The following is a 22125-nucleotide window of genomic DNA, read 5'->3' on the forward strand; positions in this document are numbered from 1 at the left end:
GTAAAACTTCTTTAAGTAGCCTAGTTGGGATGGGGTCTAAGAGGCAGGTTGATGGTTTAGATAAAGAAATAATTGAATTAAATTGATAAAGATCAAATGAAGCAAAGCAGTCAAAACATGTATCTGGTTTTACAGCTGTTTCTAAGGTTCCTGAGTTTAGAGATAAGTCAGTGCCAGTTAAAGGCAGGTCTTGGTGAATTTTGCTTCTACTAGTTATAATTTTAAAGTTGAAGAATCTCATAAAGTCGTTACTACTAAGAGCTATGGGAATACTTGGCTCAGTAGAGCTGTGACCTTCTGTTAGCCTGGGTACAGTGCTGAAAAGAAACCTGGGGTGTTCCTATTTTCCTCTATCAATGACGAGTAGTACGCTGCTCTGGCATACGGAGGGCCTTCCTACGTTTTAAAACTATCTTGCCAGATTAAACGAGAATTTTCCAGTTTGTGGAGCGCCAGATCTTCTCAAGTTTCCGCGATATTTGCTTTAATTTGCGAGTTTCCGTGTATACCATGGAGCTAACTGTCTTTGTTTTATTATCTTCTTTTTAGAGGGGCAACAGAGTCTAGAGTCATTCGTAGCGAGCCTGCTGCAATATTAACAAAATGATCGATTTGGGAGGGACTGAAATTAGCCTAGGAGTCCTCCGTTACTTTGTGACTTGGTAAGGAATTAAAAGCTGATGGAATCACATCCTTAAATTTAGCTACAGCACTATCAGATAGACATCTTGTATAAAAGGTTTTGCCTAATGGCGTGTAGTTCAGCAGTATAAACTCAAAAGTTATCAAACAGTGGTCAGATAGAAAGGGATTCTGTGGAAACACTATTAAATGTTCAATTTCAACACCATATACCAGAACAAGATTGAGGGTGTGGTTAAAACGGTGAGTTGGTTTATGAACACTTTGAGAGAAGCCAATAGAATCTAAAAGAGAGATAAACGCAGTGCTAAGGCTATCATTCTCATCGTCCACGTGAATATTAAAATCCCCTACAATAAGAATTTTGTCCGTTTTTAGCACTAAGTTTGACAAAAACTCTGCAAATTCGGATAAAAATTCAGAGTATGGACCAGGTGCTCGGTACACTATAACAAATAGAACTGGTTGCATTGATTTCCAACTTGGGTGTGAAAGACTAAGAACAAGACTTTCAAATGAGTCATAATTAGTTTAGGTTTAGAGCTGATTAGTAGACTAGAATCAAAGATAGCTGCAACTCCACCTCCTCGGCCTGTGCCTCGAGGAATGTGAGTATTATATGACTGGGGGGGGGTGGATTCATTTAGACTAACATATTCTCCATCACCCAGCCAGGTTTCAGTAAGACAGAATAGATCAATATTAGAATCTGATATTAATTCATTTACTAGTACCCCTTTAGAAGAGAGAGATCTGATGTTTAAAGAGTCCACATTTAATTCTCCTATTCTTTTGCACTATTGCACTTGTGGTTTTAATTGTTATGAGGTTCATGCACAGCTCCTCTTCTGTTTACCTTTGATTTAAATAATTTCAATGTCTTTCAATTCACATGTAAACACATTAACAACATGTAAACAAAACGTTGATTTGTGACAAGTAGACACACGTAGACAACACGTTACAAAAAATGATTTAGAGCCATTTGGCTACTTCTCCAGTTTGAATGGGTGAGTGCCCTAAGCCAGGGGTTCCCAAAACTTTCAGCCCACGACCCCAAAGTAACGGTGCAAGTGACTCGCGACCCCCCCCCCCCCACACACACACACACACACCACACACTATAAACATGCGCGCAATCGCGCACGCACTACAGGCGTATCCAAACATGAGCATATTGACGACACAAAATAACACAACAGCCATGACATTATTCTACAGTAATTTACTCATTACTTAATTTGAACTTAATCTCACCTAATGAGGTGGATGTGTAATATGTTTGGAGCACAGCAAGTTAAAAAGCTCTATATTTAATTTAAATAGTTTTTTATATACATTACACACTAGGCCAAAAAAAAATAAAATCCCTTTTACCTATTTCGGCCATACAGTATTCGGTATTTCGTGGTGTTGGTTTTAATCTTTCGCACGGTTGAAGATGCAAATTGGTTGCTTAGTTACCATCAGCGTCTCTGTCAGAGAAACGTCATAAGCGGTCTGGAGTAGCAAGGGTGGGCATCAGCGATGGGGCGAAGGTAAAGCCAGAGTAGGTAACGCTGCTACCACCGTGAGTACGGCGTGGATGGACTCCGCTCTGGACCAGAAGGCAGCGCCGGGCGCTCGCTCTGTGGAAGGAGCGGGACACGGAGCTAGATGGCCGGGGGCTGCCTACGTGTTTATACAACTTTATACATCCTCAAACTGCCTGGAATCACACACATCCTCTCCAAGGAGGGCACCAGCAGGGACATTGTCTGGAGGGAGTTCAGGCAGCAACTGGCAGAGGAGCTGAGACACGAGTTTAGAGGAGGAAAGGGAGCGGGGCGCGGTCCGAGCAGCGGGTGGGGGGGGCGCGGTCCGAGGAGCAATGCGCACCACAGCAGACACCAACAAGGAGGCAGTGACAGGTTACGTTAGGTTATAAATGTTCAAAGAAAATACTTTTAGGTGTTATTTGCATTTACATACCCATTTTTCAGATGTGAATGGAATAATTACGTTTTACTATGCCATGATATGAGTTATTGAAGCACCTGGGCAACTCAAGTGTAAATTAAACACGTTAAATTTTACATTTGGTGTTATTTAGTTTTTCTAAAGATATCCTAACACAATACCTGCATTAAAATTGCAATTAGGTATTATCATGACAGATTATAGAGTTTAGAATCTTGCGGTCAAAATGACCGGAATCCCGGCAGTTGTAGTGTTAATGTTGGAGACCGCTACTTGGAAAGAAAGAAAATCAAAAGAGCTGTTCCCTTTTTATTTAGTTGCTTGGTTTTATTTAAATTTAGCCACTAGTTTTATCTTGTGTTAAATCGTAGCTAAACTCTATGCTATTTCTAATCGTTTTAAAATTTTATTTATTTCTGGAAATCAGCTCGCGACCCCCCCTCTCTGGCTCGCGACCCCCCGGGGGGTCCCGCCCCCACTTTGGGGATCACTGCATATAGGACAGTGCTCTATGTGCATATATGTGTATATATGGTGTGCGTAAATAATGTGTGTGTGTGTATATATAGTGTGGTATATGTATGTGTATGTATGTACTATGTATATGTGTATATATGTATATGTGGTGTATGTGTATATGTGTATGTTACAAAAGTATGGGGCGCCGTTTGTAAAGCGGCTCGTGCTGAAAATAACAGCAACATTTTGTCACATTTAGCTTTAAATAATGTTTAAAAACCTGGTATGAAATTTTGAGGGTCACTTCTTGCACATTTACAACAATATTTGTCAACTTGGAAATATTTTAAATAGTTAAATCCAAATATTAAATGTTACACCTAAATGTTAAATGTTAAATCTATATGCTAAATCTAAATTAATGTTAAATCTAAATCTAAATCTAAATGTTAAATCTAAAAATTAAATCTAAATCTAAATCAATCTAAATCTAAATTAATGTTAAATCTAAATATTAAATCTAAATCTAAATGTTAAATCTAAATCTAAATGTTAAATCTAAATCAATGTTAAATCTAAATCTAAATGTTAAATCTAAATCTAATCTAAATGTTAAATCTAAATATTAAATCTAAATCTAAATATAAATCTAAATCTAAATGTTAAATCTAATATTAAATCTAAATCTAAATGTTAATCTAAATCTAAATGTTAAATCTAAATCTAAATGTTAAATCTAAATATTAAATCTAAATCTAAATGTTAAATCTAAATCTAAATGTTAAATCTAATCTAAATCTAAATGTTAAATCTAAATGTTCGGGTGAAACCAAATATTAGCTAATATGCAAATTAATGTCGGTAACCGGAAGTACCAAAATAAAAGCTCGAGGAGGTCAGTGTATGTTTATAGTGTCAAATAACGAATAAAAATCTCTCATTGGGAGATATGGACTCTTTAACTTGGATAACCGTGAAAAAACTACCTAAAATAATAAACACAGTTGGGGAAAACTGTATTTGAAGAGTACTTGAGTTTTTAGTGTCACTTTTATGAATGGTGTGGACATTATAGCCACTATAGCCAGCCACGGGGGGCTCACTTGACTGGTCTGTCACGTTCGCTTGCATTAAGGTCAGCAGAGCCTATCCCCGCCCGCCCCGACAAGACACTGCGAAATGTCCAACGAATCCGCGTTAGCCGAGAACATCGGCAGAGCCGTCCCGGTGGCTGAACAACTTATTCAACAGCGACAGCAACAGCCTCAGGGCCACCCGGTAAGCATGTTTTCAAATCACGGAGCGAGCAACCCTGTTGTCAAGGCTAACTTAACTAAACTAGCTAACGGTAGCTAGCCAGTAGAGATTTGCTACTACCTTGACAACAAGACAATGCTAGCTCCGTGATTTGGAAAACATGCTTACCGAGGTGGCCCTGAGGCTGTCGCTGTTGCTGTTTAATAAGTTTGTCCAGCACCAGGACGGCTCTGCCGATGTTCTCGGCTAACGCTGATTCGTTAGACATTCGCAGAGTGACCATGGCCAACAGTACCGTGCCTTGTCGGGGGCGGGCGGTGATAGGCTCTTGCTGACCTTAATGCAATCGAACATGACAGACCAGTCAAAGTGAGCCCCCCTTTGGGCTGGCTATAGTGGCTATAATTCCACACCATTCATAAAAGTGACATTCAAACTCAAAGTTCAAAGGGGGGGGGGCTCACTTTGACTGGTGTCATGTTCGATTGCATTAAGGTCAGCAAGAGCCTATCACTTATCACTTATTAAACCGCAACAGCGACAGCCTCGGGGCCACCGCAGGCCACCTCGGTAAGCATGTTTTCCAAATCACGGAGCTAGCATTGTCTTGTTGTCAAGGTAGTAGCAAATCTCTACTGGCTAGCTACCGTTAGCTAGTTTAGTTAAGTTAGCCTGACAACAGGGTTGCTCGCTCCGTGATTTGAAAAACGTGCTTACCGAGGTGGCCCTGAGGCTGTTGCTGTCGCTGTTGAATAAGTTTGTTCAGCCCGGGACGGCTCTGCCGATGTTCTCGGCTAACGCGGATTCGTTGGACATTTCGCAGTGTCTTGTCGGGGGGGGCGGGGATAGGCTCTTGCTGACCTTAATGCAAGCGAACGTGACAGACCAGTCAAAGTGAGCCCCCCGTGGCGGCTATAGTGGCTATAATTCCCACACCATTCATAAAAGTGACACTAAAAACTCAAAGTACTCTTCAAATACAGTTTTCCCCAACGGTGTTTATTATTTTAGGTAGTATTTCCACGGTTATCCAAGTTCAAGAGTCCATATCTCCCAATGAGAGGATTTTTATTCGTTATTTGACACTATAACATACACTGACCTCCTCGAGCTTTTATTTTGGTACTTCCGGTTACAGACATTAATTTGCATATTAGCTAAATATTGGTTTCACCCGAAACTTTAGATTTAACATTTAGATTTAGATTTAGATTTAACATTTAGATTTAGATTAACATTTAGATTTAATATTTAGATTTAACATTTAGATTTAGATTTAACATTTAGATTAGATTTAACATTTAGATTTAGATTTAATATTAGATTTAACATTTAGATTTAGATTTAGATTTAACATTTAGATTTAGATTTAATATTTAGATTTACATTTAGATTAGATTTAGATTAACATTTAGATTTAGATTTAGATATATAGATTTAACATTTAACATTTAGGTGTAACATTTAATATTTGGATTTAACTATTTAAAATATTCCAAGTTGACAAATATTGTTGTAAATGAGCAAGAAAGTGACCCTCAAAATTTCATACCAGGTTTTTAAACATTATTTAAAGCTAAATGTGACAAAATGTTGCTGTTATTTTCAGCACGAGCCGCTTTACAAACGGCGCCCCATACAAAAGTGTATATATGTGTACATGTGTATGTATATGTGTATATATATAGTATGTATATATGTGTGTGTCTGTTGCTCTGTAGTAATGTTATCTTGATGAAAATTATTTATAATTGAATAGCACATTTATTGAATTTAGATTAATGAAATGGAAGAAATCAGAGGATCCTTTGATTGTTAAATAGTGGTACACAAGAAATGGTTTAAACCTACTGCTCAGCAGCTTAGGGCAGTGATTCCCAAAGTGGGGGTCGGGACCCCCAGGGGGGTCGCGAGCCAGAGAGGGGGGGTCGCGAGCTGATTTCCAGAAATAAAATAAAAATTTAAAAACGATTAGAAATAGCATAGAGTTAGCTACGATTTAACACAAGATAAAACTAGTGGCTAAATTTAAAATAAAACCAAGCAACTAAATAAAAAGGGAACAGCTCTTTTGATTTTCTCTTTCCAAGTAGCGGTCTCCAACATTAACACTACCAACTGCCGGGATTCGGTCATTTTGACCGCAAGATTCTAAACTCTATAATCTGTCATGATAAATACTAATTGCAATTTTAATGCAGGTATTGTGTTAGGATATCTTTAGAAAAACTAAATAACATCAAAATGTAAAATTTAACGTGTTTAATTATAGCTACACTTGAGTTGCCCAGGTGCTTCAATAACTCATAACATGGCATAGTAGTAAAAACGTAATTACATTCACATCTGAAAAATATGGTATGTAAACATGCAAATAACACCTAAAAGTATTTCTTTGAACATTTATAACCTAACGTAACCTGTCACTGCCTCCGTGTGGGTCTGCTGTGGTGCGCATTGCTCCTCGGACCGCGCCCCCCCAACGCTGCTCGGACCGCGCCCCGCTCCCTTTCCTCCTCTACCTCGTGTCTCAGCTCCTCTGCCAGTGCTGCCTGAACTCCCTCCAGACAATGTCCCTGCTGGTGCCCTCCTTGGAGAGGATGTGTGTGATTCCAGCCAGTTTGAGGATGTATAAAGTTGTATAAACACGTAGGCAGCCACCGCCATCTAGCTCCGTGTCCCGCTCCTCCACAGAGCGAGCGCCCGGCGCTGCCTTCTGGCCAGAGCGGAGTCCATCCCCGCCGTACTCACGGTGGTAGCAGCGTTACCTACTCTGGCTTTACCTTCGCCCCATCGCTGATGCCCACCTTGTACTCCAGACCGCTTATGACGTTTCTCTGACAGAGACGCTGATGGTAACTAAGCAACCAATTTGCATCTTCAACCGTGCGAAAGATAAAACCAACACCACGAAATACCGAATACTGTATGGCCGAAATAGGTAAAAGGGATTTTATTTTTTTTGGCCTAGTGTGTAATGTATATAAAAACTATTTTAAATTAAAATATAGAGCTTTTTAACTTGCTGTGCTCCAAACATATTACACATCCACCTCATTAGGGTGAGATTAAGTTCAAATTAAAGTAATGATAAATTACTGTAGAATAATGTCATGGCTGTGTGTTATTTTGTGTCGTCAATATGCTCATGTTTGGATACGCCTGTAGTGCGTGCGCGATTGCGCGCAATGTTTATAGGTGTGTGTGTGTGTGTGTGGGGGGGGGGGGGGGGGGGTCGCGAGTCACTTGCACCGTTACTTTGGGGGTCGCGGGCTGAAAGTTTTGGGAACCCCTGTTCTATAGGGCTCTCAGCTGTTTCTGCCGCTACCCAGAGATGTGCGACTACTTCTCCCCAAGCAAGATGAGGCCATACAATCGGTCAAAAGATTCAGGGGAATCACTTGCCGGGGAAGTCCAAGAGACCCATCCTGAGAGTCCCAGTAGTGGAGAGGAGGAGGAGGAAGAGCTTGACAATGAGTACACTGTAGGGAAATTCATCATTGTACGCTATGACAAGAAGCCATTTGTTGGCCAGATCACGCAACTAAATGCTAAATGGTGCAAATTGGCAGGAAAAAACTTACTCAAGTGGCCTGCTAGACGAGACGGCATTATGTACAGAAAGGACCAACTTGTCAGTGTCATCTGTGAGCCAGAGCCCCACCAGCATGCAGCCCTCTCACCAACTATGACTGACTGCTGTTCAATGAGGTGTAAAAGGAGGAGGATGAGTCCTTAAACACTCTAAAACACTACTGCTTTTTTTTTTTTAATGCGTTTTACATTTTATTTACTATTAATTATTTTGAAGAACCACAGGATGTTTTGCTGTTTTTATTAATTGGTTGTTTAATGAATTTTACCGAAACAAGTTTGTTTTTTTAGGTCAATAGCATTTATTGTTATGCAATGTGACAAGTAGGCCCTATGGCTATTGAAAAAGGATTTTACTTGAGTTTTACTAAAAATGTGACTGAATTAAATACAGAGAACAGTTAAATTAAAGAACAATTAAAGCTGCAAGCAGCGTTGGACGGGCCCTCGCGCCTCTGCGCGTGTCAGGGTCACTGACTTCCACAAACTTCCTTTTTCATTGGTAACACATACACACATATAGATACACACATCCATATATATACACGCATACACGTATATACACCTATACAAACATATATGTATAGGTGTTAGAGTGCGGATCGGGCCGGATTTTTCTGTCCGAGCCCGGCCCGCGTCCGACAGAGCAGTAACCGAACCCGACCCGAGCCCGACAGGCATTAAGATATTTCTGTCCGAGCCTGACCCTAGCCCGACACAGTTAAAATCGCATTTGTTTCTCATACTAATGACACATGTACGTTTGTTTGTATGGAAAGCCGCTTTTATTAAGCAATTGTAGGAAGGCATTGGGAAATGTCAACAGATGAGCGCATCAATGCACACGGGGCAACAAGCGCCATTACCTACATAATAAGCTGTTTTAAATTCAAAATGTTCAATGCCTTATCGCGCTGATGTGACCAAGCCTGACCCGAACCCGAGCATCCTTTCTAAAAATCTGTTCGAACCCGGCCCGGCCCGTCGGGTCCCGTCGGGTCCCGTCGGGTCCCGTCGGGCTCGGGTCGGGTATCCATCCTCTAATAGGTGTATATACAGTATTATTTACCATAATTGGTAAATAATAAAAGCATTACAATGAACAATGTAAAACTAGCTGTTTTACAATACATACAAATTCTAGCAATGTTTCCACGCTGGCCGAGCCCCACTGACTGCGGTCCATCCGCGGCTGCAGGACCTGGAGCTCATTGCCAGTGCTTCAGTTTGACTGTTAAAAGTGTTGAGATAATTAAAAGGTATTTACAGTATTAAGAAGCGGGCTGGCTGCTAGTTAGCTAACGCTAGCTTTCATGCTACATAAATAAGCCGGACAGAGTTGTCCCTCATCAGGCGATAGAAACCCTGCTGTCCCCGGCCGTCCTGTTGGCTCAGAGCTCCACAGACTAAGTCCACAGGTACAAATTAGTTTTGCACCAAAGTAAGAAGCAAGAAGTGTTGCAAAAGTCGAGAGTGCAGACTCGCCGCTGTGTGATGCGAGAGAGCACACTGCAGCGACAGATTCGAGAGGTTGTAATCACTGAGTTGGGGTTGTACTGGAAAAGTGACTGAAGGGGAAAAATAAATAAAAATACAAGTAAAGATTTTTTTTCTACAATTCTCAAATCATATTCTACAAGTGCTCACATCACATGCACCATATTTACCTTCATATCCTTCTACCTTCTCAACTACCCCCTCCTAATTCTTGTTGACCATAGAGCCAACTACATACCAAGATTTTAAAGACCATCTTTTTTCCACACCAATCCTCCTGGAGGACTGGGCAAACCCCTCCTCCAACTCCCAACTGCTGGCTGCTTGCTTCGCTTTTTTCCCCAATTGACCTTTGCGGCTGATATTATTACAAAATCCTTGACAATATTTTCTAATTTCTTATTTTTACACTGATATCGCCTGCATAAACTGACAAGATATGTCTTTTGTTTAAACCCTTTAAAGACAACCCTCCAATGCTAGCCGTGACCTTACATAACATGGGCTCTATAGAAGTGAGTCCAACATGCCTGAAAAAGGACAGCCCTATGCAAATTAAAACCACCACTCATTTTAAACAAACTCTAAATGTCATGGCAGAAAACCTTGATCATAGTTATAGGACACAGGCTGAGGCCAAAACTCTCCACAGTTTTCCCGAGATAAAAGGTGCTCCGCCTTTTCCTGGTCCAATGAAATAAGACCAGTTTCAATACCCAAAGAACTAGTGGCGTCCAAAATATCTCTAATTAAGGACATATTGTCCAGGATGGACCTACCAAGCACACAGAAGGTCTGGTCTTCATGGATTACCATCTCCATCACATCTCTCAGTCAGAGAGCCCTGCCCCACTCCATACTCTGCAGGGATGTGAACAGTTCCTGCTATGCCAGTGGTTCTTCAAACACAACCTTCTGCGACTTTGGGCAACCCTTTACAGAAGGATTCTAACAGTTGCACTCACTGCTGTAAAGCTCTGAGTAGAAACACATTGCATGCCTCATTATCTCATTCGACTCCCTGAGTTCTCGTCCAGAAGCAGAGCATGAATACCTCTGCTTTGCTTCTCAAGACCAAAAAAAAAACTTAGACGGTGCATCCATTGCACATAACCAGGGAGTGATCAGTAAAACCCACAGGAACCATCTTACACTTTTGAAAAATGTTAAAATGTTAAAAATAATAGAAACAATCCAACCTAGCCAGCGATATTATATTCCCTCTAGTGTGAGCCCAAGTGTACTGTCTTTTATCACTATTCGTCCTCTTCCACACATCCATTAAGTTGTGTGTTTCCAGCGAGGGCCTCAGTTCTCTCTGCGATGCACTGTGAGTTTCTGAGTGATTCTTGTCAAAACAATTATTTTTCGTACAATTAAAATCCCCTCCTAAAAAGAAAAAATCTTCAATATTAACTGCACTTAAAGTACTGTTTAAAACCTGTAAAAGAAAAACTAATAAAACACTCTATAAAAGGTCTTGTAGTAGACACATAAAAAAAAACGGTATTAAAGTGCTCCAATTTTGCTTTCACCACCATCAGTCTGCCCTCCACCACCTGCTCCACCTCACTAGAAACTGGAGAAAAACTCCTTGAAAAGAGGATGCCCACCCACTCAGTGGTTGAGCTCTTATTTCTCAGCACCCCCTCCTACTCTCTCCTCCAATCAGCTGCTGTCAGCGTTTGCATCTGTAAAAATCAGTGTGTTTCATTCTTAAAATTTCAGAAATACTTGCCTTTTTATTTACATCTCTGGCTCCATTAACATTTAAACTCTCTACTTTAAAAACATCCATATTAAGTGAGTCATTAAAAGCAAAAATAAAAACCAATAAATTAATCAAAATACACATTGGATATTCCATCATCAACATCAGTTTTTTTTTTTTGCTTCAAGCACAAGTTTGTTCAGTCTAAAACCCCCTTGGGCTGTAAATTCAGCCTGCTCTGTTTGGCTTCTGTGGAATTTGACTGAGGAGCAGAACAGAGCCAAGTCTGGAAAGAAATCCTCTATTTTTATCCCATGCTGTTTTTTTCTCTTTTTAACTTTCATTTTTTTCAGCAGCATGGAGCTTTCTTTGTAGACTGTCACTGAGGTTTGGGACTTCGCTTTCATCTGACACACATTCTTTACTCTCACTGTCATCTGTACCTCAGATACCTTCCTCACCATCCCCTCATTCACTCTGCATGTTTTTGCTTCACTGGGAGGTGTCTGCCTTCCTTCTGCGTTAAGCAGCGATATTAGATTTAACTGCTGCCTCTTCTTCCTCCATCACTACCTCCTCCACCTGTTCACTCCATTTTACACTTTGTTCATCTCTTTCATTTACCTGTGCATTAACCTCATCATTCTGCACCTCCCCTGTCTCCCCTGACTGTCCCTCCTGCGTGTCCCTGATCTCCCGTCTCCCATGACTGTCCCCCTTGCATGTCCCTGATCTCCCCTGTCTCCCCTTGTAATTACACTGGTCCAATTGAATACGGCCACGCATCATACAGATGTCCTTTTAACATTTGCTTCCACATTTCCATCGTAAGACACCGTAAAAACTACAAAGAAAATAAACACATGAAATACAATGAGTCAAATATACTTTCAGCAATTTTACAGTCTCTCAAACATGTTTCCTTAACTAGACGGGCCCCACAATGTTAGCGTCACAACAGTACAGAAAGTGCATTAAATACAAAGAAATTACAACAAATATTAAACAAATGTAACAAGGTTGAAACACAAAAGCACAATTACCATGTGCGCTTCTTGGACTGTGCAAAATCTTAGTTTGAGCCCATACATTTTTTCTCTGCAGCCACGTTGGCTCTCTCTGTATACCCTTTTTACCCACAATGCAACAGGTGTGGCTTTCACTAAACTCCGGTCATTTGACCTTTGACTTCAACATAAAAAATAGCATTTGTAATAAAGAACAAAATGTAAAAAACAATTGTTTTTAATGTAAAATATTTTAGTACAATTTTAAATCAAACATCCCTTTTTAAACTTATTTATTATACATTTTTAAGGTTTTTTAATTACCGTATGAATTCACACACAAATGGAATTGTCAAAAAATATGGACTAACGTGTAATCTTAACAGCCCTGTCCCTCAGACAGTTAAACCCCTGACTGTCCTCCTGCGTGTCCCTGATCTCCCGTCTACCCTGACTGTCCCTCCTACATGTCCCTGATCTCCCGTCTCCCCTGACTGTCCCTCCTACATGTCCATGATCTCCCGTCTCCCCTGACTGTCCCTCCTACATGTCCCTGATCTCCCGTTTCCCCTGACTGTCCCTCCTACATGTCCCTGATCTCCCGTCTCCCCTGACTGTCCCTCCTACATGTCCCTGATCTCCTGTCTCCCCTGAATGTCCCTCCTACATGTCCCTGATCTCCCGTCTCCCCTGACTGTCCCTTCTACGTGTCCCTGATCTCCCGTCTTCCCTGACTGTCCCTCCTACATGTCCCTGATCTCCCGTCTCCCCTGACTGTCCCTCCTCCGTGTCCCTGATCTCACCTGTCTCCCCTGACTGTCCCTCCTACATGTCCCTGATCTCCCGTCTCCCCTGACTGTCCCTTCTACGTGTCCCTGATCTCCCGTCTTCCCTGACTGTCCCTCCTACATGTCCCTGATCTCCCGTCTCCCCTGACTGTCCCTCCTCCGTGTCCCTGATCTCACCTGTCTCCCCTGACTGTCCCTCCTCCGTGTCCCTGATCTCACCTGTTCCCCAGACACACCTTCACCTGTCTGTTTTTTTTTTCCTTTTTCCCCACCCACTACCCTTTTCTCAACTCCACTCATATGTATCAGCATTCCCACTAAATAGTTGGAATGCTGCTGAAACAGCATTCACACAAAAAAATATTGAATAACAATACTATGAATGCTGCTGAATCAGCATTTACACATATAGGCTATAGAAGTTGTCACGGACACTGTTCTGTGCATCTGACAGACAGAGATCAAAAAATACAGCATATGACAAAACAATGAGCAACTGATGTTCATTCCATATAACAAGAGACATAACACTTAAACAGTATGTATAAGAAAATAAATACATGGACATTCTCTCTATCCACAGAACCCTTACATCATGAATACAGGGATTTTAAGTGCATTACTGTGGAATGAAAAAACAGTTTAACCTTTTAACTTTTAGTACCATATATTTGTAATTTATTAACTATTTATTGTCTCTAGAAACTGAATTTAGTTATGCATCAACTGAGATTATAGCCTAATTTCCAAAGGGCTACACTTAGATGACTTCCTAACAGCGCCTGTGATGGGGCCCATATCACGGTAGAGTACCCCTGCAGAGCGGTGCGTGGCATCCCACAGACATTTGGGGGACGTGACTTCTCCGTTGCTGTGGAGTCCCTGTTTTATCCACTCATAAACAGTTTCATGAATTGCAAACATTACATTTTCATAAACACGCTGATGCAGCACACCATTTGAAAGCTTAGAGTCTCATGATTCGATTAAGCCCACACGTGATGCATAAGATGATTTATAGCAGTTAAAATCCTATTACGAAGTTAAAGAAAATAAAGAAATACAGAAAGATACTGCGCCGCTAGTGTCTAAAATTGAGCGTGCATCCATACCTTTTTCCTTGTGTCTTCATTCACAGCGGTGAAAGATTGCCAAAAACCTTTTTTTCCTACATCCCCAACAATCCAAGGAATTAGAATATCCAAGCTATTTTATCCAAAACGAGCTGTTGGCCTCACAATCTTGTAGTTTCTGGCTGAGATTCATGCAAAATACATGCTTTCAATCCTCTGCATTTGGGTCTGACATTCTCTGATTCCTCTAACAGAATAATCTGACCAAACATGGACCCAGCAGAGAGGCTTCTTTCTTCTGAGAGGGATTCACAGTTTGACCAGACTGTGGCTAAACTAGTAAACTCCAAACCTAATCAGTATGCTCCAATCTTGGATAGGATCTCAACACAGCAGCAGTGGTTCAAGGAGAGACCTTGGATGAGTCATTTGTTCCCCACCTCGATGTAATCAAGAAGATGGTATGTGTTACAGCCACCACAAACAAACACAAATTAGGCCCAATGAGGATAAATTAAGTAATGCAAAGTTTATATACAACTAAGGATAATTAACCCCAAACTATGGGAATCTGGAAGTCTGGTCAGAAAGAACAAAAGAAGGGAAGAAGCCACGGTCAACCCATCAGGGGCAGTCAGACCCAGAATTTACTAAATCTATTTCACCAACAATACAACATGATTAGAGACGCGACAATGCATCGGCCACAACATTATGCATGCCATGGATGTGTTTAACGTCAACATTAAAGGCTTAAAAACAATGACAGGAACATCAGACGACCCGACATACTCCACCTTGGACTGGACTGGACGCACTTCACCTCTGCCCACGATTTTCCCAGATTGAACACAGATGCTTGACCAAAATCACACTTTGCCAGGTTGAGCGTCAGGTTCGCTATACTAAGATGTCCAAACACTTCCTCTGCAATACCATGGTCAAGCATGTACTCAACCTCTCTCTTAAAATGTCACCGCTTATCAGGATTAACATGATATGCATGTTGCTTAATTGGTGCTGATTCACCTACATCAATGTCGTGTTGCAGGATAGTCGTACATGAAGGTATGTCCCAAAACAATGGCCTATGTGACACAATCAGAGTTCGGTAACCTGCCTTGTACCACTGCTGTAGATAGAACAACATCCTCCTCATCCTCCTCGGGGGTCAGAGCTACGGAAAGTACAGCAGGGTCAACATTTTCAGCACTGGACAGCGCCCACACACACATTCACATGGACAGATTTAACCAGATTAACTCTGGACAACTGAGCCGAGGGACCAACACTAATGACTGCCGGAGTAGATGTCACACTGTCTGGGCCAGGCCCAGCCTCACGCTCATGGTACAGTTTCAACATGTTAATGTGAAACAACCTATTCCTACAACTCCGGTCTGGAGTAGCAATGAGGTAATTACGGTCTCTAACTTTCTTCTGGACAAAATAGGGGCCACTAAAGCGAGCTTGCAGACTGGAACCAGGGATTGGTAATCACCCGGGGCAAAAACCCTGCTTTCAGCTTTGACATCATACCTGCGCTTCATCTTACGTTGAGCAACACATAGCTTATGTTTTGCTAACTCACAAGCATGGTGCAGTTTAAACCAAAAACCGTACACATATTACAACAAATTGTAGGTTTTAGCCTCACTCAGCCATTTCTCTTTTAACAGCTTCAGTGGACCACGCACAGTCTGAGCAAAACCCAGGTTAGAAGGACTAAACCCTAAAGATTCCTGTACCACCTCTCTCACTGCAAACAACATAAAATGGACTCCTTCATCCCAGTCTTTTTCAAAGTCCAAGCAGTATGTGCATAGCATGGATTTAAGTGTCTGATAGAATTGTTCCAGTGCGCCCTGCGACTCAGGATGGTATGCATTCCAATGAACGTGACTTATTTCAAACTGCTTGAGAACCTGAGCAAAAATCCAGGACAAAAGTTTGACCCTTGGTCAGTTTGAATAACCTTAGGCAACCCAAACACGGAGGAAAACTTGTTACACAGGGGTTTTGCTTCAGGAAAATGGGTTGTCGCACACACGACAGTCAGCGAAAATCTATAACTGGACTTGCTATGTGGAAAAGGGCCAACACAGTCAACAATAACCCGTTCAAAAGGTTCGCCCACAGCTGGAATTGGATACAATGGTGCCAGGGGAACAGTCGGATTTGGTTTACCAGCAACCTGACACATGACACAACCTACAGTACTGCACCACATCTTTTTTTTTTCTTTATACTTTAACGGGACAACAACCTTTTTTATCACACCCCAGTCATCCTACAGCCATATGCTAAGCGTCCATTTACGCATGAGCACCCCGTGTTTAACAAAGTACCCCCAAAACACAGACAGATGCTCTCCTGCCGACACAGCATTTACAAAATGGGCTGATAACTCAGGATCAGTCACTCACTGGACCCCCTACCAACGTTTACACTACCGTGCCCCGCCTCAGCAGAGTCTAGGCTGTCACGAGGAGGCGGAACAACCCCCCAATATCAGACAGACCAACACCACCACCCACAGTCTGACGCTTAGACGTGGCTCAGGGTACCTCCGGGCCAATATATCTGGATGATCAGTCACCATAGGAACAGCGGTCACTTCAACTTACCACCGGCCGACTCGTTCCCCAAAAGAAAATCCACCCCTCAATCGGACAGGGGTAAATCCCAAAATATGTTACAGCCACCACAAACCAACACAATTTAGGCCCAATGAGGAGGAATTAAGTAATGCAAAGTTTATTTACAACTTAGGGGTATTAACCCAAAACTATGGGAGTATGGCTTTTTGTCTGGCCAAAAAGAACAAAAGAAGGGAAGAAGCCTGGCTCAACCCATCAGGGGCCGTCGGACCCAGAACTTCCCCCCAAAACTATAAGTAGGCCTAAAAACTAAAAAAACAAAGCCGTGAAAACTACACTACCAGACCTCCATCCTCAAAGCAATGAATAACAAAAGCATCTAGTATTCAGGGGGCGGGGCCACCCTCCAGACAATCAGGAACACCTGAGAACCGAAACGGGAGAGAGAGAAAAAAACAAAGGGCGGGGAGCACATAACATATGCATATATTATTAATAATTAACTTTCCTACTCAGACCCATACTGTAGTCTGAGCATTTTGCTCCCAAACGTTTCTTGTCCTGAATCTCTGGGAGGATGGCAGTTAAAAAGGCGGTGATGATTTAAGGGGGCGGGGATACATGTGGAGAAAATGTGGCCAGAGGTGGCCAAATCAAGTTAGCCAGTCAATGCCAGAGTCAATACAGGGTTTAAACATATACCTTCAAAATAAAAGCATGACAGTTAGCGGACTAAAGAATATGAAAAAAACTATTTGTTAAATCAGATTTTAATAAGATGTTAAATTTGCTGTCTGCTGAAGCACGATTTGGTGTTTGAGATTTTGATCTTTTCACGGCTTTTTGTCAAGTAACAATTTTGCGCATTAACTTTGGCTTTACAGTGATCATAATTTGTCATTGAAAGAATATGAAACAGACTTCATACAGACTATTAATAAAGCTGAAGCTCATGAAGCATACTCAATGGTATCTTACATAGACTTTGCTAAGATGACATAAAAACCTAACTTTTAACTCAAGGTACCCTTACTAGCTATGGCCATAATTTTCAATTTTACCTCAAGGGGTTCATTAATGGAGTTTACTTATTTGTCATCACACCGTCTACTTATCAACGGAGCAAACTCCATCCACTGCTGAAGGCCATGAAATTAGGTTGAATGCTCTGCAAAGGCTACTAAGCATACCTTGAGAAGTTTTCTTTAATTGTATTGTCATTTCCAAGATCAAGAATAAAGGTTTATGCTCAATGGTGTTAAATGGATAGTATTTATATAGTGTTCTAGTCTTAACATCAATTAAAATGCTTTTAAGTAGTACAGGAACCATTCACACACATCCACACACTGTGGCCGAGGCTTTCACATCAGGTGCCATCTGCTCATCAGATAAACATTTACACACATTCACACACACTGATGGCGCAGAATTGGGAGCAATTCAGGGTTCAGTGTCTTGCAAGTTAAAATACATTTTCACATAGAACATTTCTAGGTTGTCATACATGTGGCAAATGATATGAATTATGAATGTGATTTTATAACAGCACGCCATAATATTTCATTCAGGTTCTGCAGTGAAAGCACGATTTAAGATTTTCAGAAAGTATTTGTTTAAAAATGTTTGGGATGAAAACCGATTGGGTCACTGTGTGTTTATCACACATATAACTGGCCTACAGTATCCATCTTGCTATATTATGTAAAAAATAGCATTTTGCAACAAACGGTGATTCATATTTACATATTCACTTACAAATTAATTTAATCTTCAGTTAAATTTTTAATATTTAAACCCTTTATTTTACCGTTACTCCAAAAAAGGTTGAAAGTGCATTTTCACAAAAAAGTAGGCTATTATTTTGAAAATGACCGGAAATTTTTTTTTTAATGTGTGTAGATGGATGGTGAAATGATTTTTTTTTTTCGGAAAACACCCGAGCTGAAGCGGGGGTTAACGTTAGTGTATCATGAAGTGTACTCGTCGAAGCTACTTTCCATGAGCTTTTTTTTTTTAAATATATACATATCTAGAACGAGATTTAATTTAGTCGGCGGCTGTATTACGGCAGACTACGGCCCCCGCATCTGCCTGTGAATAGCGCTAGCACTCTAAGGACACGAAATGAGGCTTTACACCCGGTAAGCGGACGCATCAGGAACGTTATCTATAATGTGTATGATTTTCAGAGCATCTCGAAGAACAGGGGCACATTATGAGTTTACTGCATAACGTCAGCACGTGAATGGAAATTACACACGAGGCGTTGTAACTAGACAGTACGTTTGGCTAAAGAGGTTCAGTTAACCATCAGTCAAATATAGTTAAGCTTCGAGAAGCTAAAGCAACCATTTAAACAGGTTTGTTGGATGACTAAGTCAGTGACATTGGTCTTGTATTACCTAAGCGCTTCAGACTACTTACAGCTTTGACATTCGTGGTTATTGTGACAGCGTACGTGTCTTTGCACAGCTGGAGCTTCCAGTGTTTTGAATGCGTTTTCATAACGTGTGTATTAGACAGAGCGCAACATGTAGCTAGGTAGGCCCACAGCAGAGAGCTTGTATCCTGGATGTAGACACCCTGCTGCCGATTCCACGAGTCATTTTTCAATTCGGCATACATGTGGCATACCAATTTCAAATGTTCAGCTTGAAATGATTTAATTCTGCCAGCTGCCAGTCCCCTGCCGGGAATAGAAACCCTGTAATAAAAAGCTAGATTTAGACGTGGATGTTGACGTGACTTTGTCGCCGCATAGTAGACAGCGGCCAGTCTGCCAGGTGCGGGAATTAGAGAACGTACTGCACCTACCCTGATCATCAGGTTTGGGTGAATGCAAAACAAATGCCTCTGTGTGTTGAGATATTAAGTTATTGGTGAATTTTTTCCCCATGTGTCCCTCTTTATTCAGGCCATGTGAGGAGGGACTAAGGAAGGCCAAAATGCAAAAAGCTGTCCAGTCCAGAGAAATGATGGAGACAGAGGGAGTCGTACAAACATCTCCTTATTTGATCCAATGTTAATAAATTCAACAGCTTTGATATGGTACACGGCTGTGGAGTACAACGGTGGATAGGAGCTGCTGAAACATTTGTCACATTTGTAAAGCTGAATGAGGAACAAGAGGTGTGCACTCTTTGGATTACGTAAAAAAAAAAAAAAAAGAGTAGGCGTGCTCAATCTGTGCATATAACACCGGACTAACTGAGTGAAAAGACAGCATTAGATGGAGTGACCACAGATGCAGCTATGCAAGAAGATATCTCTCCAGTGTACAGGTCCTGACAATCAACACACAACTGTGGTTCATGCCATGTGGGCTCTCGAGGGAAACATGTGGTTACTCAGCAGAAGACAAACAAGCAGATGATGTATACCTAAGAGTTCTTAGGATTTGGTCTACTCCTGTAGGACAACAAACGGCTTTCCTTTTTTTTTTTTTTTTTTTAAAGGAAAAGGCAGGAAGCAGAAGCTCTGAGTGCTCGCCATGCCTAGGAACCGAGCCTTTTCCGAGCCAGAATACTCAGCGGAGTATTCAGCAGACTGCTCGGTGACGCTGCCCTCTGACCCCGGGCAGGCGGTTGGGCGGACAAATGAGGTCACGGTTCGGAGCTCAGGATGCTGCCTCTGCCTGCCGCGGTTCATGCGCCTCACCTTTGCGCCTGACTCTCTGGAGAACCTCTATCAGACCTACTTCAGACGGCAGAGACACGAAACCCTGCTAGTGCTCGTTGTGTTCGCGGCCCTCTTCGACAGCTACATCATTGTCATGTGTACGGTTGTCTACACCACTGACAAGATGGCTTCTGTTTTAGTGGCATCAATGGGACTGGCAGCAGATATTGTCCTCTACTTGTTGTGCCGCTTTGGGCTGCTGCCAGACCGCATCTCGAGACGGGTGGTGCCCTATGCCCTGTGGGTGCTCATAGCCGCTCAGATATTCTGCTACCTGGGTCTGAACTATGCTCGCTTCCACCAGGCTAGTGACACCGTGGGCTGGCAGGCTTTCTTCAGCTTCTCATTTTTTCTGACTCTGCCTTTAAGGCTAACACCAATCGTACTCATCACTACTGTATCCTGCGGGGTCCACACCCTGGTTCTGGGCGTCACTATCGCCCAGCAGCAGCAGGAGGACATCCAGGGGGCAGCACTTGGTAGACAGGTAAGATTTGGAATGGAGGTAGTGTGGAGGGAGTAGGGTTGGGCATCGTTTGGATTTTAACGATTCTGATTCCAATTCTGATTCTTCCATTCAATTCCGGTTCTTCCGGTTAAGGGGTGGAGTTGAAACTGGCCACATGCCTATTTTCACAAATAAGAGGAAAGGTTAATTTTGATTCATTGGTGTTTGCAGTTTTACAGGGCTTTTTCAATGTAAAATAAAGCCTCACTAGACTGCTGCTTACTGTGCCAATAAGTTCCAATATAGAAATGATTCTACTGGAATTTTTGAAATTATTCCAAGTGGGAATCGGTTCTTGATGCCCAACCCTAGGATGGACAGGGGTTTGGTTGTCTTGAAATGCATTTACTTGTATGTAATCTCTTGTAGCCAGTACTTCACTTACATAAGTCTTTAGGACACAAAAGTAGGTTCATAGATGCAGTTGGCCAAAAGCCAACTACAGCTTCTGTTTCACATTTAGGGCTACAAAGTATGCTAGGGAATTGTAATGTACATATGATACCCGAGTTAAAGGTTTGACTCAAGTCAGTATCAAGTATGTTTTGTGTTATAACTCGTAGTAGGCATTTTGCCTTTACTTGATATAAAAGGACAGGAAAGGTGGTGAGAAAATTAGGGTTATGCAACAAGGTATTTGCCTTAGTAGGTCTGCTGCACTCAATTACATTGTTCTTTTTACATTCAAAATTTTTATTAAGGTTTTCCAGTGAAGCTTTAAATGTCTGTCATTTTTATGACGTCATTCATTGCAGTGAAAAAATCCACAGAACAAAATCCTCAATTAAAATAGTGATTCCTCTGTAATGACTTGAGTCACTTACTATAATAGTCAGGGCTCAAAATTAACTTTTTTTTCCCCAGGAGCACGTGGGCTCTTTAGAAGTTGAAAAATGTAGGAACTCTTAAAGAATTTTAGGGAATTGAATATATTTTCAGATCAGCACAAAACAGGGGAAAATGTCAATAATTGATTTGAACATATAATACCAATAACTTATAACACTTATAACTAGACCTTGATGATGCTTCAATCAGATTGTAATTTTTTTTTTGCGTGTAAAGGCATCACCATGGATGCACTGTGAACTTCGATGTTACCATGAAACAGCAAGTTGTAACTCCAACAGACATTGTCCGATCTACCCCTAATCTTTACTACATGATGTTAGTCCAGGCCTGAAGTGATTTACATGGGTCTGATGGTAAATTGGTTCAATTGTGCCCCCTACAAGATTTCAAAGAAGTAGCCCCTGCAGTGCGTTTTACCTAGACCTTACCTAAAAAATTTGGTAAGCCTTTGTATCATATCTAAACTTACATAAAAGCCTCTTGGAGCCATGCCCTAA

General features: G+C 41.5%; 1 protein-coding gene across 1 annotated transcript in view; it reads left to right on the forward strand.

Moving 5' to 3' along the window:
* Positions 1-18491: 18491 nt before the first annotated feature.
* adcy3a (adenylate cyclase 3a) overlaps positions 18492-22125 on the forward strand; it is a 64272-nt gene continuing 60638 nt past the window's right edge. The window contains 2 exon segments of the mRNA XM_032532004.1: positions 18492-18731; positions 19505-20755. Coding sequence (XP_032387895.1) covers positions 20081-20755 — 675 coding nt within the window. The 5' untranslated portion in view covers positions 18492-18731; positions 19505-20080.

Source organism: Etheostoma spectabile, chromosome 12, assembly GCF_008692095.1.
Source record: "Etheostoma spectabile isolate EspeVRDwgs_2016 chromosome 12, UIUC_Espe_1.0, whole genome shotgun sequence".
NCBI classification, from domain to species: domain Eukaryota; kingdom Metazoa; phylum Chordata; class Actinopteri; order Perciformes; family Percidae; genus Etheostoma; species Etheostoma spectabile.